This window comes from Vidua chalybeata, chromosome 5 (assembly GCF_026979565.1).
Source record: "Vidua chalybeata isolate OUT-0048 chromosome 5, bVidCha1 merged haplotype, whole genome shotgun sequence".
Lineage (NCBI taxonomy): Eukaryota > Metazoa > Chordata > Aves > Passeriformes > Viduidae > Vidua > Vidua chalybeata.
Genome location: NC_071534.1, coordinates 71,713,772 through 71,739,690, shown reverse-complemented (window position 1 = coordinate 71,739,690; position 25,919 = coordinate 71,713,772). Strand labels below are relative to the sequence as shown.

At 57.3% G+C, this 25,919-nt stretch overlaps 1 protein-coding gene across 1 annotated transcript in view; it reads right to left on the bottom strand.

Moving 5' to 3' along the window:
- SHANK3 (SH3 and multiple ankyrin repeat domains 3) overlaps window positions 1-25,919 on the bottom strand; it is a 135,195-nt gene that overhangs the window by 11,405 nt on the left and 97,871 nt on the right. The window contains 5 exon segments of the mRNA XM_053943564.1: window positions 4,583-6,786; window positions 6,789-6,910; window positions 17,169-17,271; window positions 19,407-19,534; window positions 21,870-21,893. Of these exon segments, the coding sequence (XP_053799539.1) occupies window positions 4,583-6,786; window positions 6,789-6,910; window positions 17,169-17,271; window positions 19,407-19,534; window positions 21,870-21,893 (2,581 nt within the window).

The following is a 25,919-nucleotide window of genomic DNA, read 5'->3' as shown; positions in this document are numbered from 1 at the left end:
ATTTGGGATGCGCCTGGGAGTCCCCAGAACCCCTTGGAAAAGCTCCCCCGAGTCTGGATCCAGAGCCCCAAAATGGGACATTTGGGATGCTCCTGGAAGTTCTGGGGAGCCCTTGGAAAACCTTCCCTGAGCTCGGATATGGAGCCCCAAACTGGGACACTTGGGATGTTCCCAGGAGCCGCTGGAAAAGCTCCGTTGAGCTGGGATCCGGAGCCCCAAGCTGGGACATTTGGGATGTTCCTGGGAATCTCCAGGAGCCAGGACCCGTTGGCAAAGCTTCCCTGAGCTCGGATCCGGAGCCCCGAACCGGGACCAATGGGATGTTCCTGGAAGTCCCCAGGAGCCAGATCCCTTTGGAAAATCTCCCCCTGGCTTAGCTCCGGAGCCCCAAAACCTCGGAACTCTCCTGGAATCTGCCTTGGAGATTTATCGGTGCCAAGGAAAACTTTGGGAAAAAGAGCTGGAAATCCGTGGCTGGGATTTAGCTGGAAAAACCTTTGGGATGGGCAAAGCTCCCACGGTTCTGGGCTTGGAGCCTCCTCCAAATTCCAGAGGAAAGTACAAAGCTCTGCCTGGGAATGACCTGGACAAATCCCGGGCCCTCCACATCCCAAATTCCTGGGAATTAAACCGTGACCGGATAGTTCCGATCGGCCGGAAAGGACCAAAGGGTTTTTGGGATGTTTGGGATGCTCCTGGTGAGTCCCAGAGGTTGGGAAGATGGATCCAACCGGGATTATGGATGGCAGGAACCTGGCAGGGCTGGGCGGCCCCTCCCGGGCACAGGACAGGGGGACACGGGACGGGAATGTCGCGGGAATTCTGCGGGAATGCCGCCTGGAGCGCTGGAGCCGTGAATCCGGAGCCAGGGCTGGCTCCGGGCGTGGAACGTGGCTCCCAAAATGCTGGGAATGGCCGTGTCCCCAATGACACACACACACCCGTCACGGTCACCGTCAGCTTTATTGGGGACACGGATGTCACACGCGGAACGCGCTCGGCCTCGCGCGGCTCCCGGCAGCGGGAGCGGCTCCGGCACATCCCGAGCCTCTCCCGCGGCTCAGCGGGGTTTTCCAGGATCCCGGGTTTTTCCAGGATCCCGCCACCGCTCCAGGAATCCCGGAGGACAGGAATTCCAGCCGGGGCAGGGAGCAAGAGGGGGGATCACCTCGAGGTGAAGTCGGATTTTTGGGAAAATTCCTTCCCGAGAAGTTATGAAGCGCTGGAATGGGATGCCCAGGGAAGGGGTGGAGCCCCCATTCCTGGCGGGATTAAAAGCCGTGTGGATGTGGCACCTGGGGACACGCGGCAGTGCTGGGAGGGGTTGGACTCGGTGGGATCAGAGGGATTTTCCAACCTCAACAATTCCAGGGCTTTGGGTTAAACGCGAGGAAGCTGCTCTTGGACACGGCCACCAAGGGCCACCACGGATGAAGGGAAGTTGTCCCCTTGCTCCGCTGCCATTGTCACCGTCCCGGGTGTCCCTGGTCCCGGGATTGTCACCGTCACTGGCCTGACCTGACGTTCCCACTGTCAGAATTCCTTGGGCTCTTTCCCAGTCCCTCGGCTCAAAGGTCCTTCCGTGGACGCCCGGCTTGGGAGGAGACAGAGCCGGAGTTAGAGCTCGGGGGAAAAGCCACGGATCGGGGCCTCCCGGTGTTCCCAGGGAGCATTCCCACAGGGATCGGTCAGGGAAAGGCGCCGGGGACTGCTCTGGAGCAGGGAATTCCCTGAGCTTGCACGGAATTGCTGGGAGTTCAGGATGGATGTGGGGAGGGAGGAATTCCAGGATGATTCCCAAATCATTGGCAGCTGCTCTGCCAATCCCATGGATCCGGAGCCGCTGGAAGGGCTGGGGGGGGATCAGGTATGGGAACATCGGTGTCCCCATCCCTGTGGGACTCCAGGTCACCTCAGTGTCCCTGTTCCTTGTGGAATTCCAAGACCCCTCAGTGTCCTTTTGGGATACTCCAGGTCACCTCAGTGTGTCCCCCATCCCTGCGGAATTCCAGGGTCCCATCCCTCTGGGTGTCCAGGACACCTCGATGTCCCCATTTGGAATTCCAGGCCACCTCCCTGTCCCCATCCCTGCAGAATTCCAGGCCACCTCCCTGTCCCCATCCCTGTGGGATTCCAGGCCACCTCTGGCTCCCGGCAGCTCTTGAGGGACACTCAGGTGACACTTCCCTTCTCTGGACAATTCCAGAGCCTGGAAAACGCGTCCCAAACTGGGTCACCCCCTCTTACCTAAGCCTGCTCCCATTATTCCCTGAATTCACAGCAATTCCATAAAAAACCCAGGAGAACTCGGACAATGAGGGAGAGCCGTCGCCATCATTAAAAATTCCGTTCCCCACCGACTTCCCGGGAAACGTTTCCAGCCTTTGACATCCCAAACCTCGGGAGATGAAAGGCTGTGACTTTCCCGAAAGGGGAAAAACCGGGAATGTGGGACTCTGCGGGATGGCTGGAAGGGCCGGATTCCGGCGGGGAGCGAGGACGGGATGTGCGGGAAAACAGCAGGATCCGGGGGCTGGGAATTGCAGGGATCGCAGGGAAGGTGGGAAGAGAGGATGGAGAAGGGCTGATCCTTGAAATCGGTGAAATTTCTCCAGGGGAAAACCGGGAGATTGGATGGACACAGATGGAAGGGACAGGGACACGGAAAGGGACGTTCTGATGTCACCGGGAGCCGGAGGATTCCCAGCAGGGAATCCCAAACCAGCGTGGGATCCTGGCAAGGCTCGTAAAAGCCCGGAATTCCCAAAATTCCGGCGCTGCTGGAGATGGGCACCGATTCCAGAGGATCCCTGATCAGCCTCGGCTCGGGATGAGGGAGGGGACCTCGGGTGACACCCGGCTCCGCAGGGAGTGACACCCTGGGGCAGGGAGACCCCCCCGGATCCGCTCCCAGTATTCCCAGTTTGGATCTGCTGGGATAGGCCAGAGTGACGCCGGGATGCTCCAGGACACTTTGTCCCCAAGGCCACCGCCTGGAATGTCACTGCTCTGGGAGCAGCCGTGGCCGGGATGGTTTGGTTGGAAAAGCTTTTCCCAAGGGAAGAGCTGCCCCTGATCCAGAGCTCCTGGAACCAGCTGAGCCCTGGCACCCATGGGTGACACCGGGTGACACCGGGTGACACCGGCTCGTGGCGGCTCTGTGGGGCCACGCCTGAAAGGGCAGGACGAGACTCGGAATTTCGGGTCACTTCCTGCTGGGATTTAATATTCCCAAGCTTTTTAAGGATTTGGGCTCTGACGTGGAAGGTTTGGGATCATTTTAGGGTCAGGGGGGTGAGGCAGAACCAGGGTGGCTTTGGTGCCACCATGTCCTGTCCATGGGGTGCCACGGGCCACCTTTGTCACCTCCTGAGCGGGACAACACCTGGAGATCCTCAGAAATGGAAAAGCCCCGGGAAAACCCACCCTTGGTGCTTGGCCAGGAGTGAACACGGAGGGCGTGACCCAGCATTGTCACCTCAGCATTGTCATTGTCACCACAGCGTCGTCATCGTCACCATGGCACCGTCACCACGGCATCGTCATTGTCACCACATCGTCACTGTCACCACGTCATTGCCACCACGTCATTGCTACTGTCACCCATCATTATTGTCACTATGGCATCGTCGTTGTCACCGTATCGTCATTGTCACCACAGCATTGCCACCATCACGACATCGTCACTGTCACCACAGCATCGTCATCACGACATCGTCATTGTCACCACAGCATTGCCACTGTCACGACATCGTCACTGTCACCACAGCATTGGCATCGTCACCACAGCATTGTTAGCACAACATTGTCATTGTCACCACAGCATTGTCACCACAGCATCGCCATTGTCACCACACCGTCATTGTCACCACGGCATTGTCATTGCCACGTTGTCATTGTCACCACAGCGTTGTCACCTCAGCACATCTCCGTTGTCACCACAGCATCGCCACTGTCACCATGGCATTGTCACCTCAGCATGTCCCCATTGTCACCACAGCATCACCACTGTCACCATGGCATTGTCACCTCAGCACATCTCCGTTGTCACCACAGCATCGCCACTGTCACCACGGCATTGTCACCTCAGCACATCTCCGTTGTCACCACAGCATCGCCACTGTCACCATGGCATTGTCACCTCAGCACGTCCCCATTGTCACCACAGCATTGCCACTGTCACCACAGCGTTGTCACCTCAGCATTGCCACTGTCACCACGGCATTGTCACCTCAGCACATCTCCGTTGTCACCACAGCATTGCCACTGTCACCACGGCGTTGTCACCACAGCATCGCCACTGTCACCACGGCATTGTCACCTCAGCGTGTCCCCACTGTCACCACGGCATCGCCGTTGTCACCACAGCCCTGCCACACAGGGAGGGGAGGACACGGAGCGGCGGGAAGGGCGGAGCGGGGGAGCAGCCACAGCCACGGCGCGCCGGGAGCCCATCCCACAACTCCCGCCGACGTTCCGGCCCCACCGCCGAGCTCCCAGAGCTCCGAGACGTCCCTCAAAGCCACGTCGCGGCTCCTCGGCCGCGTCACCCGCCCCGACCCCGGCCACGCCCGGCTCTTACCGTGCGGCCACCACCGGCGACTTCTTGCCGGGATCCAGGGCGGAGCCGGCCGGTTCCTCGCCCAAGGAGCGCGTGTCCTTGTTGAGCTGCTGGAGGCGGGAGCTCAGCTCGCTGATCACAGTTGGTTTGTCCTCTTCGGCCCCGTGGCCGGGCCTGCTCTCCATGGGGTCCCCCCATAGCTTGGACCTTCTCTGAAAGAGGTAGCGTGGCCGGGCCGCGCTGGTGGCCGCCAGCGTGGCCGCGTGGTGCTGGGAGATGAGCTCGCTGTCCGAAGACTGCTTCAAAAGTGGGTCCCTGAAAGTAACCGGCCCCTTGCTGAGCTGGGACTTGAGTTTGGGCTTTGGAGGCACTGGTGGCTTCTCGAGTAGAAAAGTTTGGCCGTCGGCGAAGGACGTGTAGGTGTCGGTGGGCTCGCCGCTCTCCGAGGACAGCGTGGACATGCTGGAGACCGTGGAGATGGTGCTCGTGGTCTCCAGGTGGTGGTCGCTGGAGCTCCTGGTGTCCACCTCTTCCACTCCCGAGTCCGCCGCCGACTCCGGGGCCGCGGGGGCGTCCGAGGGCTTCCCTGAGGGTGTCGCGCCGGGGGGAGAAGGTGCTACTGCTGCCGCTGGCAGGGACGGCGTGCCGGGCGCGGCCAGGTGGCTCACGGGGGTGCCGGGGGTGGTCACCAGCACCCCGTTGGCGAATTCGTCCGGGGGCGGCACCAGCCCGATCTTGGCCAGCTCCTCGCGGGTCTCCTCGTCGCTGGAGGACAGCTGGGCCGGCGGGAGGGTCACCGTGTAGGGCTCCACCTCCTCCTCCGAGCTGCCCTGGCCCAGCGCCTTCTCCGAGGCCGGGCTGGCCGGCGGCTTCCCCACGGGGCTGGGCTGGGGCTCGGCCTTGGGGGACTCGGCCGGCTCGGCGCAGACCTCGGGCACGGCCGGGCTCTCCTCTTTGATCTCCAGGCCTATCTCGTCTTGACCGTTACTGGTGGCGTGGACCATGATGAGGCCGGCGGTCTTCTGCTGCGACGTGTCCACGATGCTGATGATCATGGACTTCTTGTCCTCGGGTTTCTTCTCCTCCTTGCCCGGCGGCTCCGCTCGCACCTCGGGCTCCTTCCGCAGGGTGGTCGGAGTCCCCCAGGGGCTCTTGGTGGGGGTCAGAGCGCCGGCGTCGGCCGCCATCACCGCCTTCCCTCCGGGGGAGTAGGCGGGGGACACCAAGCTCTCCAAGTCCCCCCTGTCCGGTTCTTTGGTTTGGATATCCACAAACAGGGGCGCGGCTCGGTCCGAGTCGGGGCTGTGGATCGGGGTGGGCGACCGGGATGGGACTTGAGTGGACAGCGCCCGTTCCCTTGCGGCCAGCGCCAGCGCCAGGGGCGAGTTGGGATCCAGGGGCTTTCCCGTCAGGGGGTGGATGAAGGTCGAGGAGGAGCTGCTGATTAATGGCTTTAAAGCTGACACGGGCGACGGCAGGAGGACGTCCCGGCTGCCCAGGAGCCGCTCGTCGATGGAGCGCGACTGCTGCAGCGACGGCATCTCGCTGCCGCCCGGCGCCGGCCCCTCGATGGCTCCCACCGACAGGAACACCGTGGATTTCCTCCTCTCGTCCAGCCGCCGGTCCCGGTCCTTCATGACGCCGGCGGCGATGGCGGTGGCGAAGGGGAGGCCGGCGGCTTCCACCTGAGCGATGCCGGGGTGGTGCTGGTAGTCCAGGCGGTGGCTCCGGCGCGTGGGGGACGGCTCCCGGGAGGAGTAGCCGCCGGTGATGGCCAAGGCCGCCCGTTCCTGGGCGTCCTCCACCTGGAGCTGCTTGACCAGGGGACTCTTCTTCCTCTGCGGCTTGGTGGGGGCGAAGAGGCTCACGTTGAACTGGCCCATGTTGGCGTAGGGGTTGTCGATGACCCGGCCCTTCCTCTTGAGCTTCTCCGGAGGCGTCACCGCCGGGCCGGGCCGCGGGATCTCGGTGGGTTCCACGGGGAGGTGGGAGGAATCCTGGAGGATTATCATGGAGCGGGCCCTCTTCTGCCGCTCGGGGTAGGGCATGGAGCCCCTGGCCTGGTCGTACATCTCGGCCGCGCTCAGCACCTGCGGCAGCCCGTGCAGTTTGGCCTCTAAGCCCGGCTTAAAGCTGGACCTGATGGTGTCGTAGGCCCGGCCCGGCGGCGGCGGCGGCGAGAAGGACGGAGGGGGGCCGGTGTCGAAGTAATAGGGGGAGGGGGGGGCGGGGGAGGGGCGGTCTGCGGGGGAGGGGGGATCCCGTGGCCTTCCCGGACCGTGTCCGTCATGGAGGTGCTCCGCGGGAACTTCCCGTCCAGCAAGGACGCGGCCAGCTTCTCGTCTTCCCCTGGAAAACAAGGAAAACGGGGGGAAGTCGGGGATGAGTTTCTGGCCCCCGGATGGAAAATGAGGAACAGAGTGGAGCCAGGGAGAAGTTTCCCGTCTTCCACCTGGAAAACGAGGAGAACAATGGAATCGGGGATGAGTTTCTGGCCCCCGGATGGAAAATGAGGAACAGAGTGGAGCCAGGGAGAAGTTTCCCGTCTTCCACCTGGAAAACGAGGAGAACAATGGAATCAGGGATGAGTTTCTGGCCCCCGGATGGAAAATGAGGAAAAGAGTGGAGCCAGGGAGAAGTTTCCCGTCTTCCACCTGGAAAACGAGGAGAACAATGGAATCGGGGATGAGTTTCTGGTCTCCGGATGGAAAACGAGAAGCAAAGTCAGGGAAGGAGTTTCTCGTTTCCCCCCTGGAAGAAGGAAAAGAGCAAAGTCAGGGATGAATTCTCTGGAAAACAAGGAGAGAAGCGGAGTCAAGGAGAAGCTTCACATCTCCACACGGAAAACAAGGAAAAGAGCAAAAGTCAGGGCTGAGTTTCTGGTCTCCACCTGGAAAACAAGGAAAAGAGTGGAATCAGGGAGAAGTTTCCTGTCTTTCCCTGGAAAACAAGGAGAACTAAAGTCAGGGATGAGTTTTTTTGTCTCCACTTGGAAAACAAGAGAAACAATGGAATCAGGGATGAGTTTCTTGTCTTCCCAAGGAAAACAGGGGAGTCAGGGATGAGATTCTTGTCTCCACCTGGAAAATAAGGATAGAAGTGAAGTCAGGGATGAGTTCCACATGGAAAACAAGGGGGAAAAAATGGAATCAGGGATGAGTTTCTTCTCTCCACTTGGAAAACCTGGAGAGAAATGGAGTCGGGGATGAATTTGTTGTCTCCATGTGGAAAACAAGGAAAAGAGCAAATTCAGGGCTGAGTTTCTGGTCTCCACCTGGAAAACCAGGAAAAGAGTGGAGCCAGGGAGAAGTTTCCCATCTTCCACCTGGAAAACAAGGAGAGAAATGGAATTAGGGATGAGTTTTTGGTCTGCACATGGAAAACAAGGAAAAGAGCAAAGTCAGGGATGAGTTCCTCATCTTTCATCTGGAAAACAAGGAAAATGATGGAATCAGGGATTAATTTCTGGTCTTCCCAAGGAAAAGAAGGAGAGAGGTAAGGTCAGGGATGTATTTGTTGTCTCTGGAAAACAAGGAGAAGAGTGGAGCCAGGGAGAAGTTTCCCATCTTTCCCTGGAAAAGAAGGAAAACGACGGAACCAGGGATGAGTTTCTTGTCATCACCTGGGAAAACAGGGAGGGCAGTGAAGAGGACATTCCCAGAGAATTCCCAGAGTGGGACAAACTGGGGAGTGGCTGGGGTTGTTCCTCCCACCCTTCTTTGTTCTCTTCCTCTTCCCAAGCCTCGCTGGAAAAATCTCGGAGCAACTTCCAGTGGAAGCTCCGAGAGTGGAGGAACCAGCCAGAATTCCCAGGAAAGCCGTGGCTGCCCCTGAATCCCTGGAAGTGCCCAAGGCCAGGCTGGACACCTTGGGATAGTAGAAGGTGTCCCGTGGAAAGGCTGGGAATGGGATGAGCTTTGAGCTCAATCCCAACCATTCCACGATTCCGTGAGAGCCTCCCCACAGCCGCATTCCCGTGGGATCAGCTCCCCCGGGAGTTGTTCCCACCCCTTCCCGAGCAGCTCCGCTGACGGAAGTGCCGCCACCGCCAACGTGCCAGACATCCGAGTGCCACCGGCACGGGCGCGGCTCCCGTCACACTTCCCGCTTTCCCGAGGGGTGACATCTGTTCCCGAGTGCCAGACTGAGCCCGGCGGGGTCTAGCAGGAATTCCTGCTTTTTCACGGAATACTCGGAGACACTGCGAGGATTTGGATGGAAAAGCAGGAACAAATCAGCGGTGGGTTGGGATGATTTAAGGGCCTTCCCAGCCCGAGGCATTCCGTGATCCTAAAATCCATTCACGCCACAATTCCCTCCCTCCATTCCCAGCTCCGGCCTCATTCCCAAACCCGGATCCGCCGTGCTCACCCGTCCTTAGGGAAAATTCCTCCTTCCCAATCCCTGCTCCGCTCTTCCCAAGCTTTCAAACGGCTCCGGAGAGGATTTGGGGGGTTTTTTTTTTTGGCCTCTGGAGCGAATTTTCCTTTATGGAAAACGCTCTTCCAGTGGCACTGAGAGGCTCCGGCAGCTCCGCCCGGAATCCGTCAGCGATTCCACCCGAGGCAGAATCCAATGGGGACAAAAGGGAGGAATTTGGCACTGAAATTCCATCCCATGCTGTTGGTCGTGCTGGAAACTGGGCTATTTTTGGGAATTGGGGATGTGCCGTGGGAATAAAGAACCGGCAGCATGGAACGGGTTCAAAGGGAGCCTGGACAAAGCCATGGAAAATGTGCCTTTCCCAAGCTTTTTTGAAATCCCGGAGCCGAGGCCAGCAGGGGGAATTTGGGGGGATGATCCCGTCCTTGCCCTTTTTTCCTTGGGAATCTGAGATCCTGCACTAGATGGAGCTGTGGAATGTTCTGGGAGCAGCAGGAAGATCCCAAAAAAAAAAAAAAAACCCAGTCCTGCCTTTCTGGATATTTCTGGGAATGGCCGGGAGGTGACACGGGGATATGTGGGAAGCTCTGAGCGCCATCCCTGGGCCTGGAATGTCCCAGGACACGGAATAGGGGAGCTCGTCCTGGGAATGTGGTGTCCGGCTGGGCAGGAAATCCAGCAGGAAAGTGGGATCTTCCCTCTGGAATGTCCTGGGCGTGGCTGCTGGATTGGGGGTGACACTGGGACATCCAGACCTTGGATCCAGCTCTCCTCTGTTTTTCCCTAAATGAGGAGGGGACACTATGGAAAACCACATCCCAGGAACTGCAAAATGCAGGGAATACCGTGGAAAAACCACATCCCAGGAACTGCAAAATGCAGGGAATACCATGGAAAAACCACATCCCAGGAAGTGCAAAATGCAGGGAATACCATGGAAAAACCACATCCCAGGAATTGTCATGTTCAGGGAATACTACGGGAAAGCAAATCCCAGGAACTGCCAAGGGCAGGGACACTATGGAAAACCACATCCCAGGAATTGCCAAAGGTAGGGAATACTATAGAAAACCACATCCAAGGAAATGCCAAATGTAGGGAGAACTATGAGAAACCCAATCCATGGAGTTGTCAAATATAGGGAAAACCATGGAAAACCACATCCCAGGAATTGCCAAAGGTAGGGAATACTGTGGAAAACAGCATCCAAGGAATTGTGAGGGGCAGGGAGCACCATGGAAAACCACATCCAAGGAATGGCCAAGCAGAAGGGACACTACGGAAAAGCACATCCCAGGAATTCCATGTTCATTCCCACCCAGCATTCCAGGCCTGGAGCAGCTCCCTGTGGCAGCGGCCGAGCCACAGCCATGGGATCATTCCCGGATCATCCCTTGGTTTTCCAGACATTCCCGGGAGCAGAGGCTGAGCCACCTCGAGTGTCACCGCGGCAGCGGCTCCGCTCCCGGATCCTGGAATTGCTCCCTGGATCTGGGCAGGATTCCCTGGAAAAGGGAGCTCGGAGCCACCGTGGAATGGGGGAGGAACCGTTGGGGATGACATTGGGAATGTTCCCCAGGGATGTGTCCGGCTGGATGGGGAATATCTCCAGGGAAGGGGATTCCACGGCCTCCAGAGTCCGGACGTTCTTCCCACGGAAAAATCCTGGAATGGTTTGGGTGGGAAGGGACCTCAAATCCCATCCCAAGCCCATCCCAAACCAAGGGCAGGGACACCTCCTGCTATCCCATGCTGCTCCAGCCTTTCCTTGGACATTCCAGGGATGCAGGGGCAGCCCCAGCTGCTCTGGGAATTCCAGCCCAGCCAGGAATTCCCAATTCCCAAGATCCCATCCATCCCTGCCCTCTGGCAGTGGGAGCCATTCCCTGTGTCCTGTCCCTGCAGGCCTTTCCCAAATTTCAGCTCTCCTGGAGCTCCTGCAGGTCCTGGAAGGTCACAGTTGGGTCACCCCAGATTTTTCCCTTTTTCCCTTCTCCAGGCTGGACAATCCCAATTCTCCCAGCCTCGGATCATCCTCTGGACTTGCTCCAACAATTCCATGTCCTGTCCCTTCCTCATCTTCCCCTCCCTCCAGGATCTGCTCCAGGAGCTCCATGTCCCGAGGATCCCAGACCCAGATCCAGCACTCCCCGTCCTGCTGGGAATGCTCTTCCCAATCCATCCTTGGCCTCAGGGACAAAATTTTCCAGCAGATCCTTCCCCACTGAGCCGCTCCCAGCACATCCTTTGGAATTCCCGTGGAGTTGCTGGGTTCAGGGAAGGTTTATCCCAAATTCTGGGGCTGTTGTTGTCTCCTCCTGCCCAAATCCTTCCCCCATCCCAGCTTCCATGGCCAAATTCCTACAGAAGCTCGGGAGAGGAAGAAATTCCTCCCAGGAAGTCTCAAACGTCCTCCCATTCCCAGGAATTTTCAACCCCAAGTCAACCCCTCTCTTTGCTGTTTTCCATGGAATTCCTCCCAGGAATTTCTAGGAGTATGGAAAAGCAGGATCTGTTTATTCCCAGCATGGATGCTCCAGAGCCGAGCTTTATTCACTTTTCATGGAATGCTGGGATCTGCCTGGGAATCTCCAGCGGGGAACAAAAGCCACCAGCGATCCTCTGGGAGCAGCCTGGAATGCTGGGGGCTGGGTCAGGTGTGGAATTTTGGGATTGAGCTCCATCCCTGCAGCACCTGGAGCCTGGAGATTCCTGGAGAATCTCAAGGGAATTTGTCCTTGGAATTCCCAAGGGAATTTGTCCTTGGAAAAGATCCCTAAAGGATCCTCAAGGATACATAAAAGGGAGCAGATCCAGAACATCCGGCTCTGGGACAGAATTCCCAGAGGAGCCGTGGCTGCCCCTGGATCCCGGGAAGTGTCCGAGGCCGGGTTGGAGAAATCTGGGATGTGGAATGTGTCCCTGCCCACGGAAGGGGTGGCACCGGGATGGGATTAAGGTCCCCAAACCATTCCAGGACTCCCACCCAAACCATTCTGGGATTCCACGATTCACCCCTGGATCTCAATCCCTGTTCCCAGGAGAGCACAGCGTGTCCAAACCTTCTGCTTCCCGGTGAACCGGGAATTTTGGGAGCTGCTCTCAAGAGGGATGGGAGAAGTGGGAATATCCTCTGGGGAAAGTCCCAAACGTCCTCCCATTCCCAGGAATTTTCAACCCCAAATCAACCCCTCTCTTTGCTGTTTTCCATGGAATTCCGCTCCCCTCAAACCCCACCCGGGGCCGTGGGAGACTCCCGCGTTTCCCACGGAACGCCGGGACATCGCTGGGATCAGATTCCGGAGCTCGGGAGTAAAGAGCCGGAATCCAAAGGGAGCCACCAGTAAGGACCAGTATGGACCAACTCCCGGCATTCCCTGGAATGGGAATGGCGCTCCCAGCGTAGCCTGGCAACCCCTGGAGCCATTCCTAGAGGCATTCCTGGCGGGATCCATGGAATTAATCTCCAGGGAAAACACAAAGCCTCCCATGAAAGCTCCCCGGCCGTTGCCAAAACAGCCCAAATCAAATCCCTGGAAAACCTCATTCCATGCATTCCTTAGGGATGGATAAGGCTGGGATGAGGGGGTTAATCCCGAAAAAAGAGCTGGAGCAGGAGGGCGCAAATTCAGGAGTGGGAAAGGGGAGGGAATCTGCATTCCCTCCCATTCCAGGAAAGGGAATCTCCATCCTCTGGAGCCCAGGGATGGGAATCTCCAACTTTTGGTATCCAGGATTGGGAATCTCCATCCTTTGTTATCCGTGGTTGGGAATCTCCATCCTCTGGAGCCCAGGGATGGGATTATTTGTCCTATGGTATCCAGGAATGGGAATCTCCATCCTTCGGAGCCCAGGGTTGGGAATCTCCATCCTTTGGAGCCCAGGGTTGGGAATTTCCATCCTTTGGAGCTCAGGGAAGGGAATTTCTGTCCTGTGGCATCCAGGGATGGGAATTTCCATCCTTTGGAGCCCAGGGTTGGGAATCTCCATCCTTTGGAGCCCAGGGATGGGAATTTCCATCCTTTGGAGCCCAGGGTTGGGAATTTCCATCCTTTGGAGCCCAGGGTTGGGAATCTCCATCCTCTGGAGCCCAGGGTTGGGAATCTCCATCCTTTGGAGCCCAGGGATGGGAATTTCCATCCTTTGGAGCCCAGGGTTGGGAATTTCCATCCTTTGGAGCTCAGGGAAGGGAATTTCTGTCCTGTGGCATCCAGGGATGGGAATCTCCATCCTTTGGAGCCCAGGGTTGGGAATCTCCATCCTCTGGAGCCCAGGGTTGGGAATCTCCATCCTTTGGAGCTCAGGGAAGGGAATTTCTGTCCTGTGGCATCCAGGGGTGGAAATCTCCAATTTTTGGTGTCCAGGGGAGGGAATCTCCATCCTCCGGCACCCGGGATCGGCCCAGGATTCCCAGAGCATCTGGAGCTGCCCCTGGATCCCTGGAAGTGCCCCAGGCCAGGCTGGAGCACCCTGGGATAGCGGGAAGTGTCCCTGCCCTTGGAATGAGGTGGAATTTGGGAATATCGAAGCTCCTTCCCACCCAAACCATTCCAGGATTCCATCCCGGAGGTCACTTTAACACCAGGACACTTCCCAGCACCCCGCCCCCCCAATATTCCCGATGGTCCTGAGGGGTCACAAATCCCTCCCATCCCTCCAAAGGCAGCTCCACCCTCTGGAATTCTCTCCGGGAGCCATGGCAGCTCCGCAGTCTCCGGAGTGTTTTTAACTCCGCTGCCGGAGCAGATGGCGCTGGCAGAAATCTTGGAAGTCTGACAGGAATTATCTTCCCTCCCCTTCCCCCCCACTCCTTCCCCTTTTCCTCCAAATATTCCTCCCATCCCGCTTTTTTTTTTTTTTTTTTTTTCCATTTTCTTCCCATCCTTGCTTTTTTTTTTTCAGGGAATTTTTCCAGGAATCTTTTTGATCTTTTCTCCCTCTTTTTATTCCAGCCAGCTGGGGGTTAACCACCTTTATCCCAGGAATTTTTCCTGGATTTTTTCCTCCCTCTTTTTTTTTTCAGCTAGCTAGGGGTTAACCACCTTTATCCTGGGATTTTTTTCCTGGAATCTGTTCTGCCATTTTTTTCCCAGCCATCTGGGGGTTAACCACCTTTATCCCGGGAATCTTTTCCCCCCCCCCCGGAATCTTTCTTATCTTTTCTCCCTGCGAATCTGCAGTGCTGCTGGAACACGCAAATGCCAGGGAATATTTATTCCCAAAAAAACCCCATCCGAGAGCTGCTTTTCCATCTCCTTCCTCGCCCGTGCGGGGATTTTTCCCCTGGAATCAAGTGACTGCGCAGCTCCCGGCCGTGGGTGTGGAATGACAGCTCAAGGACTTCTAATTCCAGCCCCATTCCCACCCGATTCCTCCCTCTCCGCCTCTTTTCCATCCCCGTTTTCCTGGAATTCCACGGGAATGGTTTCTTCCCAGGAGCTGCTTTGGGATTTGGGTTGGGTCCCCTCCACTCCAGGGGTTGTGGGGATGGATCTGGTGCTCCTGGGTGGGATTTTTCCCTGGATTTTTCTGCCGGGATGTGCTGTGGCAGCTGCAGCCATTCCTGCTTGGAGCAGGGATTCTCCCGCTGGGATCTGAGCTCTCCTGGTGGAGATTCAAGGAATGCTTTTAATCCCTTTTTTTCCAGGGGGGGGTTTGGCTGCACGGGATGGGAATTGCTGGGAATGGCAGGGATAACCAGGAAGTGCTGGGAATTCTCATGGGGGTGTGAGCACAGAATTCCCAGATTATTGAGGCTGGGAAAGAATTCCAAGGGCACCGAGTCCCAGCTGGGCCCGATCCCAGCCCTGAGTGGAATTCTGGAATTCCTTGGACACCTCCAGGGATGGGCACCCCAAAGCTCCCCGGGCAGCCCCTGCCGAGGCCCGAGCCCCTTTCCATGGAAAATGATCCCAAATCTCCGAGCTGAGCCTGCCCGGCCCAGGCTGAGGCCGCTCCCTCTGTTCCCGGGGCTCATTCCCTGGAGCAGATCCCGATCCCCGCTGGCTCCTGGCAGGAGCTGGGCAGAGCCAGAAGGACATTCCCGATCCCTGCCCCGATGGCAGCAGAGCTGCCCTGGCCCCGATCCCGGGGCAGATCCCGCTTTTCCCGGCCTCTCCCCGCACGGATCCCCGGCAGCCCCTGCCCAGCCCAGGGGGGCTCGGGGGCCCTTCCCGAGGCACTGCCGGCATTCCATGGGCAAGGATCCCACAATTCCCCAATCCTGGCCTGGTTTGGGTGGGAAGAACCTCCCAGCCCATCCACTTCCAACCCCTGGACACCTCCCGAGATCCCAGGCTACTCCAACCTTTCCTTGGACATTCCAGGGATGCAGGGGCAGCCCCAGCTGCTCTGGCAATTCCAGCCCAGCCAGGAATTCCCAATTCCCAAGATCCCATCCATCGCTGCCCTCTGGCAGTGGGAGCCATTCCCTGTGTCCTGTCCCTGCAGGATTGTCCCCAGTCCCTCTGCAGCTCTCCTGGAGCCCCTTTAGGGCCTGGAATGTTCTGGAAGCTCTCCCTGGAGCCTTCCCTTCTCCAGCAGAACATTCCCAGATTTCCCAGCCTGGCTCCAGCCCTCAGACAATTCCATGGATGCATTCCCAGTGGATGATCCCTTCTGGATAACGCCGCCATTCCCACTCCAGATCCCTTTCCAAACCATTCCCAGCTCTTCACGGCACACCGGCCCCTAAACAGCTTTTCCAAAGCTTCTTCCCAAACATTCTCACCCAGAAACTCCGGACGCCCTTTGGGAATCCCCTGGATCCTCCTCATTCCAACGGCACCGGGGCAGGATCCACGTCCAAGACCAAAATATAGGAAAAACCAGGATAAAAGTCCCGGTTCCCCTCTGGACACCACGGGTTTAGGACGCTGGGATGGGATTTCTCCATGGGCACACATGGATCCATCCTGGACATCCCACACAAATGATCCCGTTTTATCCCAGCTCTTCCGGAACCTTGGGAACGTCTTTCCCATGGAATTCCCGGCAGAGGAGCAGCTGCACCAACACAATCCCTGAAACCCCAATTTTTCCTTTGTTTTTTAGGATCCAAGGACCCAGCACAGCCAGGTTTGGATTTGGCGGCACCAAAAAACCTTCTGGAATGGGGTCAAGATGGATTTTGGGATTGGCGGCACCATAAACCTTCTGGAATGGGGTCAAGGAATTCCCACAGGTGGATTTTGGGATTGGTGGCACCAGAAACCTTTAGGGACAAGGTCAAGGAACCACCACGGAAAGTTCTGGGATCGGTGACACCATAAATCCTTAGGGACAAGGTCAAGGATACCCCACAGCCAAGTCAGGGTTTGGTGACACCACAAACTTTTTGGGATAAGCTCAAGGAGCCACCACAGACAGTTTTGGGTTTGGAGACTCCAGAAATCTTTAGGAATACGGTCCAGGAGCCACCCGAGCTGGTTTGGGGTTTGGTGGCACCATAAACCTTCGGGGCAAGGTCCAGGACACCCCACAGATGGATTTTGGGTTTGGTGGCACCAGAAATCTTTGGGAACAGAACCAAGAACCCACCAGAGATGGTTTTGGGTTTGGAGACTCCACAAATGTTTTGGGAAAAGTTCCAGGACCCACCAGAGGTGGATTTTGGGTTTGGTGGCACCAAAAACCTTCTGGAATGGGGTCAAGGAATTCCCACAGGTGAGTTTGGGATTGGTGGCACCAAAAACCTTCTGGAATGGGGTCAAGGACTTCCCACAGATGGATTTTGGGTTTGGTGGCACCAGTAATCTTTGGGAACAGAACCAAGAATCCACCAGAGATGGTTTTGGAGTTGGAGACTCCATAAATCTTTTGGGATAAGCTCAAGGATCCCCCACATCCAGGCGCCTCCTCCAGACCTCATCCTGCTCCTCCTAAGCCCCCACTCCGGCATTCCCAGTTCCAGAGGTGCCATTCCCGCCGGGAATGCCCAGTGCCAACACTGGGGGTGGCAGAGCCCCCCTGCCCTTGGCAGAGCTGATCTGGGAATTCCTGGAATTCTCTCCCAGAATTCTCTCCTGGAATTCTCCAGTCCCACGTTCAGCTCCGAGCAGGACCAGGCATCCCTCCGAGCCGGAATTCCATGGAATTCCGTGGAATACTCCAAGATCCAAGAGCTAGAGCAACCTGGGAAGGGCCGAGCCTTTCCCGCCCACTCCACATCCCACAGGGACCCTCCCTCCTCATTCCCAAGGGATTCTCCCGGGTTTTTCCTCACCTACAGACTTGGTCCGTGGAATTCCCTTCCGGAGGGACACGTGGGGCTTCTCCGTTCCCGCCAGGACCCCGGAATGCGCCATTCCCTGGCGCTCGAACAGGGACTGGAAGGGAAAAAACAGGGAATTCCCAGTCCAGATGCTGCTGGAAGGACACGACATTCCCACCCGAGCTTCCAGCAATGGGAAAATGGGAGCTCTTCCCACTGGGATGGACCCTCCTCGCCTCCACCTTCCCGCTGCTCCCTCCAGTGGAATTCCAAACGTTGGGATGATTCCCTGGGTCCCATCCCATCTCCCTGCCTGCTCCAGGTGGGAATCCAGTGAGGATAGCTCCGGGAGCTCCTGTCCCGCTTTTCCTGGAGATGCCTCCCACCCGCAGCATTCCTGGCACAATCCCGAGCCTCTTCCTCCTCCTCCTCCTCCTCCTCCCTCCACGCTTCCCCTCGAATTCCAGCTGAATTCCAGCCCTGCATCCAGCCCGGCTCTCCAGGCTCCTCCCGAGCTGCTCTTCCAGCCTTCCCTGGGGAATCCATGTGGATTCCCAGGCCCGGATGGGGATCCTGGGGAGCCGAGGGAGCGCTGAGCCCCCACTGTGGATTGGGGTTTCCCAGGCTCCGCATTCCCGGGAATTCCGCTCCTGAACCAGCTCCCCTTGGCACCACATTCCCTCCCATCCTTCTCCATGTGCTCCCTTCCCTCTCCTTCCATTCCCGGGAATCCCACTCCTCATTCCCAGGAATTCCAGTCCTGAACCAGCACCACTCGGTACCATGATCCCTCCCCATCCCTTTCCAAGTGCTCCTATCCCTCTCCTTCTGTTCCCGGGAATCCCACTCCCCATTCCTGAGAATGCCACTCCACATTCCCTCTCATCCCTCTCCCTCATTCCGGGCCCCCATTCCTGGTGGGATTCCCTCCAGCTCACACCGATCTCCTCAGTGAGATCCGCCGGATCCTTCCCATCCCTTTCCATGTGCTCCCGTCCCTCTCCTTCCTTCCTTCCTTCCTTCCTTGGGAATTCCACTCTCTGTTCCTGGGAATTCCACTCCCCAGTTCCCGCTGGCTCACACTGATTTCCGCAGGGGTGATCCTCCCATCCCATCCCATCCCATCCCATCCCATCCCATCCCATCCCATCCCATCCCATTTCCCCATCCCACGCCCCCATTCCCGCGGAATTCCCGCTGGCTCACACTGATCTCCGCAGGGGCGATCCTCCCATCCCATTCCATGCCCCCATTCCCATGGAATTCCCACTGTCTCACACTGATCTCCACAGGGGTGATCCTCCAGCTCTCACCCATCCCATTCCCCCATTCCACGCTCCCATTCCCATGGAATTCCCTTTGGCTCACACTGATCTCCGCAGAGGGGATCTTCCCACCCCATGCCATCCCACGCCCCCATTCCCGCGGAATTCCCGCTGGCTCACACTGATCTCCGCAGGGGTGATCCTTCCATCTCATTCCCATCCCATTTCCCCATCCCACGCCCCCATTCCCGCGGAATTCCCGCTGGCTCACACTGATCACTGCAGGGGTGATCCTCCCATCCCATTCCATGCCCCCATTCCCATGGAATTCCCACTGTCTCACACTGATCTCCACAGGGGTGATCCTCCAGCTCTCACCCATCCCATTCCCCCATTCCACACCCCCATTCCCGCGGAATTCCCGCTGGCTCACACTGATCTCCGCAGGGGCGATCCTTCCATCTCATTCCCAATCCCATTTCCCCATCCCACGCCCCCATTCCCGCGGAATTCCCGCTGGCTCACACTGATCTCCGCAGGGGCGATCCTTCCATCTCATTCCCAATCCCATTTCCCCATCCCACGCCCCCATTCCCGCGGAATTCCCGCTGGCTCACACTGATCTCCGCAGGGGTGATCCTTCCATCTCATTCCCAATCCCATTTCCCCATCCCACGCCCCCATTCCCGCGGAATTCCCGCTGGCTCACACTGATCTCCGCAGGGGTGATCCTTCCATCTCATTCCCAATCCCATTTCCCCATCCCACGCCCCCATTCCCGCGGAATTCCCGCTGGCTCACACTGATCTCCGCAGGGGTGATCCTTCCATCTCATTCCCAATCCCATTTCCCCATCCCACGCCCCCATTCCCGCGGAATTCCCGCTGGCTCACACTGATCTCCGCAGGGGTGATCCTTCCATCTCATTCCCAATCCCATTTCCCCATCCCACGCCCCCATTCCCGCGGAATTCCCGCTGGCTCACACTGATCTCCGCAGGGGTGATCCTCCGGCTGGTCGGGCGCTGTTTCACCGTGGCCGCCCTGGAATCGGCCTCCACCAGCTCCGCCCTCAGCGCCGGCTCGGCGGCCGCCAGGATCTCATCCAGCTTCTCTGGAATCCAAGGAAAACCGGCTGATCCCGGGGCGTCAGCCCTGGGGTCGCTCCCTTCCCGCGGCTCATCCCGGAGAAGGGCGGGATCGTCCCCGCCGCTCCTCTCCCCACACGGTGGTTTTCCGTGGATCTGGGGGGGCTGATCCCGCTCAGCCGGGGAATTCCGTGGGTGCTGTCCCACCCCACATTCCAAGGAATTCTCTGTCTGGCACTAAGCGGCGAGTTCATCCCGGATTTTGGGTATTCGGGATGAGCCGAGTCCTGCCAGGAGGATGGGAAGTCCAGGGAATGCCAGGACACGGAGGTGTCCATGGGATGCACACAGCTCCGGCGTTTGTTTGGGATAAACTGGGATATTCCCAGCTGGAATGGACTCCGTGAATGATCCCGTGTCCAGGGCAGGATCCAATGCCCATGGATATGGGGAATACTGGCAGAGCCACCATGGCCGTGTCCGAGCTCAAGGAATGGGGACTGGGACCGGAATTCCTTGCTCCAGGACCAATCCTGGCACTTTTATCCCTTGGGAACACCAAGCTGTGCCCGGATGTATCCCAGAGGATCCATTCCCTTGGGAATTCCAGCTGGAATCCTGAACCTCGGGATATGGGAAAAGGCAGGAGGTGGACATGGATTCATTCCCACGGATCCCTCCTGATCCGATCCTACGAAATTCCCACCCGGAATGGGAAGCTGGGGCCGTTGGCTCTGTGTCACCTCCACCTGATGGCGCTTCCCAGATCCAGCTGGATCCGTATCCCAGATTCCTGCCCCGGGAGAGGGACCGGGCAACTCCACCTATGTCCAGGTGGGAACTGTAGCCTTGGGATTCTCCTGAAGCCAGGCTGGTCCTCGGGCCTCCCATGGAATTGTGGGACATGGAATCATGGAATGGTTCGGGTAGGAAGGACCTTAAAGCTCATCCCATTCCATGGGGCACCTTCCCGTGATCCCAGATTTCTCCAGCCTTTCCTTGGACATTCCAGGGATGCAGGGGCAGCCCCAGCTGCTCTGGCAATTCCAGCCCAGCCAGGAATTCCCAATTCCCAAGATCCCATCCATCGCTGCCCTCTGGCAGTGGAGCCATTCCCTGTGTCCTGTCCCTGCAGGCCCTGTCCCTGGGGCCTGGAATGTGCTGGAATTCTCCCTGGAATCTTTTCTGGAAGAAAAGCATCCTGGATCCATCTCCAATCCTTGGGAATCTCCAGCTGATTTTCCTGATCCATGGGATCCTCGTGTGGCCCCCTCTGGATCTGCCCGATCCAGGGAAGGGTTGGGAGGATCTCTCAGACACTTCCCACGGTAATTCCCACTCGGCTTCTCTTCCCTGTCCTATCCCCACTGGATCCCGGCTGGAAGAGCTGATCCCACATTCCCAGCTCCGTGGGGAACATGGAATGGGAACCACCAGGACAGAAAATCCTGGATCAGAAAATCCCAGGAGGGGTTGGGTGGGAAGGGACTTTCAATCCCATCCGGATCCAACCCTTCCACCAAAAACTTCCCGGTTTTCCTGCGACCCTCATGCGACATTTCCGGCACATCCTCAGGGTGGGAAAAGCAGGATAATCCACATGGATCCACCAGGAATAGTGGGAAAAACTGCCTGGAACTGCCAGGAATAATGGGATAAACTCCCTGGATCCACTAGGAATAATGGGATAAACTGCCTGGAACTGCCAGGAATAATGGGATAAACTGCCTGGATCCACCGGGAATAATGGGATAAACTCCCTGGATCCGCCAGGAATAATGGGATAAACTCCCTGGAACTGCCAGGAATAATGGGATAAACTGCCTGGATCCACCAGGAATAATGGGATAAACTGCCTGGAACTGCCAGGAATAACGGGATAAACTGCCTGGATCCACCAGGAATAATGGGATAAACGGTCTGGAACTGCCAGGAATAGTGGGATAAATTCCCTGGATTTGCCAGGAGAGGCTTTGGCCATTTGGGATAAAGCTGGACACCGTCATTCCCTCGGATCCCACACGGAACATTCCCGTGGGGAAAACCCGGAGCAGGGATCACACCTGGGAATGGCAGGGTTGGGAATTTTGGGATACAGGAGCTTTCTGCCCGTGCCCAGCAGAATTCCCTGTGGCCATTCCGACTCCCAGCTCCACAATTCCTGGCATTCCAATTCCTGCCGGAGCGGCTCCAGGACACGGGAGCCCATCCCGAATTCCCAAATTCCGGCTGAATTCCCTGAGAGCCTGCAGGAACAGTGACCCTCGGGATGCCGGGATCTCCCCCCAGTCTGGATCCTGCCGGATCCCAGCGGGAGCTGGCAGGAAGGGGCGGAATCCCGGGAATTTCGGTTTCACTCACCCCCTTTCCTTCTCCGCATGGAGGCTTGGAATGGGAAACAAAACACAGGATCAACGGCATGGAACAATTCCCGCCCCCATTCCCGGCTCCAGCCTGGCTCTTCCCACAATTCCCGGCCTCTAGCATGCGGGATCCGGCCTGGGATGTGGGATTTGGGCAGGGCACTCGGAATTCCAGCCTTTATCCACTGGGACCGTCCCTCCGACCCGGGATTTGGGATTTATCCCAGCTCCAGGCTGGGATCATCCCTCGCCTCCCTCATGGATCCAGGGAAGCCGGGGCAGGATTGGCTGGAATTCCATCCCAAGCCATGGAAAAGCTCCCAGGGCAATTCCCTGCATCCAAGCCCATGGATTTTGGCACAGGGGGGATCCCAGAGCATCCTGCTGGGAATCTGCTGCTCCAGGGGGATTGGAATGGCAGGGAAAGGGTCGGGAAGGGCACCGGGGGTGTTTGGGATCCATGGAAAACGGGGCGGGAAGCACCCGGCAGAGCTTTCTTTGGGAATGTCCCTTTCCCTGACGGTTCCTCGGGAAGGAGAGCGGCTCCAAGCCGAATCCTGGGAATGCTGATCCACCCGGAGCAAAGGATGGGAAGAGGATGGATGCCCTGTTTTCCCTGGAATGGCTTCAGCCCATTCCTTGATCCATGGGAATGAGCGCTACAATTCCCCGAGAAAATCATGGGAATTGTGGGATCAGAGCTGGAACAGCCTCCAGATCCTTCTCCCGGGATTGCTGCTCCCAATCCCTCTCCAGGAAAACTGGGAATTGCTGGGAGGGGGGGAAGGAGGAATCCTAGGATCCAGGATGGGGGAAAAGTGGGAAAAAGGAGCAGGTCTGGCTCTGCTCCCAGGAATTCCCGCCAAAAAAGGAGCCTTTGGATTGGGAATAAAGGTCTGGAAGCACTGGGAATCAAGGGTGGGAATTCCAGGGTGGGAATCCAGGCGGAGGCTCAGGATAAAATAAATCCCAGCTGATCCAATCTGGGAATTCTGGGATCTGATCCCGCAGGGCCTGGCTCCAAGGAGGAGCAAGGAAAGGCTTGGAAAACTGGGAAGGGCATGGAAAACCAGACGGGAATGGAAAAACAGGGATGGCGTGGAAAACAGGGAGAGCAGGGGGAAAAATGGAGAGCATGGAAAAACCAAGGAGGGCTTGGAAAACCAGGAGGGAATTAAAAAAGAGGAAAACCAGGAAGGGCATGGAAAACCAGAAGGAATGGGAAAACGGAGAGCATGGAAAACCAGGATGAGCACGGAAAACAGGGAGGGGATGGAAAACCATGGAGAGCTTGGGAAACTGGAGGGAATGGAAAACTGGGAAGGGCATGGAAAAGCCAAGGAAAACATGGAAAACCAAGGAAAACATGGAAAACCAGAAGGAATAAAAAAAGAGGGATGGCATGGAAAAACCAAGGAGGGCATGGAAAACAGGGAGAGCTTGGAAAACCAGAAGGAATGGAAAACCGAGAGCATGGAAAACCAGGGAGATCATGGAAAACAGGGAGGGCTTGGAAAACCAGGATGAGCATGGAAAACCAGAAGGAATGGGAAACCAGGAAGGGCATGGAAAAACCAGGGAGAACATGGAAAACCATGGAGAGCATGGAAAACTGTGGAAAACACGGAAAACAGGGAGAACATGGAAAACCGTGGAGAAGATGGACGAGCAAGGAAAACATGGAAAACCAAGGAAAACATGGAAAACCAGAAGGAATTAAAAAAGAGGGATGGCATGGAAAAACCAAGGAGGGCATGGAAAACAGGGAGAGCTTGGAAAACCAGGATGAGCATGGAAAACCAAGAAGGGCATGGAAAACAGGGAGAGCTTGGAAAACCATGGAGAGCATGGAAAAAACAGGAGGAATGGAAACCCAGGAAGAGCATGGAAAAACTAGGGAGAACGTGGAAAACCAAGGAAAACAGGGAAAACAGGGAGAACATGGAAAACCAGGATGAGCACGGAAAACCAGAAGGAATGGAAAACCAGGAAGGGCATGGAAAAACCAGGGAGAACATGGAAAACCGTGGAGAGCATGGAAAACGAAGGAAAACATGGAAAACCATGGAGAAGATCCTGCTCAGCCTCCAGGGTGCCACATTCCCACATGGAAAATCCCAAATTCCCATAGAAGCTGGGGCAGCATCGATGGCCTCGGAGCCAGCCCTGCTGCCAGGGATGCTCCGAAGTTTTCCCGGGATTTGGGATCCCTCCGTGGCCACGTGGCCGTTCCGGTGACATCCGGGGACAAAGCGCCACCAGATCCGGGAAAAGGGAAGGGATGGAGCGGGATCAGCTCCCACCCTGCCAAGGGGTCCCGGGGACATCCCAGGTGGCCACGAGGGCTGGGAAAAACAAGGAATTCTGGCAGCGGGAAGCAGGGAATGGTGGGAGTGGAGAGGATTTCAGGGAATCTGGGAATGTGGAGCGGGATGGGAAAGCAGCAGGAAATGCGGGATTGGGGGGGACGGAGCAATCCTGGAGATCTCCTGGAATTCTCCTGGAGATCTCTTGGGATTCTCCCGGAGCTCTCCTGGATCTATCCTGGAGATCTCCTGGATCTCACTTGGAGCTCTCCTGGAGTTCTCTTGGAATTCCCCTGGAATTCTCCTGGAATTCTAGAGCTCTCCCGGAGCTCTCCTGGAATTCCAGAACTCCTCCGGAGTTCTCCCAGAGCTCTCCTGGAATTCTAGAGCTCTCCCAGAGCTCTCCCGGAGCTCTCCTGGAATTCCAGAGCTCTTCTGGAGCTCTCCTGGAATTCCAGAGCTCTTCTGGAGCTCTCCTGGCAGGGTTTGGGATCTGCCCGGAGATGGGAAATCAAAACCTGGGACTGCCGGGTGTGGGAAAGGAGGGAGAGGAGCGGGATGAGGAAACGGGAGAGGAAGGAAAGGAGCAGGGAGAGGAGCATGGAAAAGAGTGAGGAAAGCGAGGAGAGGAGCAGGGAAAGGAACGGGAGAAGAGAGAGGATCGGGAAAAGGAGCAGGAGCCGGCAGAGGATGAGGAGCAGGGAGAGGAGCAGGAAAAGGATCAGGAGCAGGGAACTGATCAGGGAAAGGAGCTGGGAAAGGAACAGGGAATGGAAGGAGCAGGGAAAGGAGCTGGGAATGGAGCTGGGAATGGAGCTGGGAATGGAACAGGGAAAGGAGCTGGGAATGGAACAGGGAATGGAAGGAGCAGGGAAAGGAGCTGGGAACGGAGCTGGGACTGGAGCTGGGAATTGATGAGGGAAAGGAGCTGGGAATGGAGCAGGGAATGGAGCAGGGAAAGGAGCAGGGAATGGAGCTGGGAACTGATGAGGGAAAGGAGCTGGGAATGGAGCAGGGAATGGAGCAGGGAAAGGAGCAGGGAAAGGAGCTGGGAATGGAGCTGAGACTGGAGCTGGGAATGGAGCTGGGAATTGATGAGGGAATGGAGCTGGGAATGGAGCGGGAGAAGGGCAGGGAGGCGATCAGGAAGAAGGGCTGGAGCAGGGAGAGGATCAGGGAAGGGAGTGAGGAAGGCGAGGAGAGGAGCAGGGAGAGGAGCGGGAGGAGGGAAAGGAAGAGGGAAATGATCAGGAAAAGGAGCAGGAGCAGGGAGAGGATCAGGGAAAGGAACAGGGAGAGGATGAGGAGCAGGAAGAGGAGTAGGAGGAACAGGGAGAGGAGCAGGGAAAGGAGCAGGAGCAGGGAAAGGAGCAGGGACAGGATTAGGGAATGGAGCAGGGAATGGAAGGAGCAGGGAGAGGAGCTGGGAATGAATCAGGAATGGATCAGGGAATGGAGCACGGAAAGGAACTGGGAAAGGAGCAGAGAATGGAGCAGGGAATGAGGAATTGATATGGGAATGGAGCAGGGAATGAGGAATTGATGTGGGATTGGAGCAGGGAATGGAGCAGGAATTGATATGGGAATGGAGCAGGGAATGGAGCAGGGAATGGAGCAGGGAATGGAGCAGGGAATGGAGCAGGGAATGGAGCAGGATGCCCAAGGCCAGGGCACATCGAGCAACCCTTCCACACCCACCTGGATACTCCCAGCATCCTTCCCACGCCCACCTCCGCCGGGAT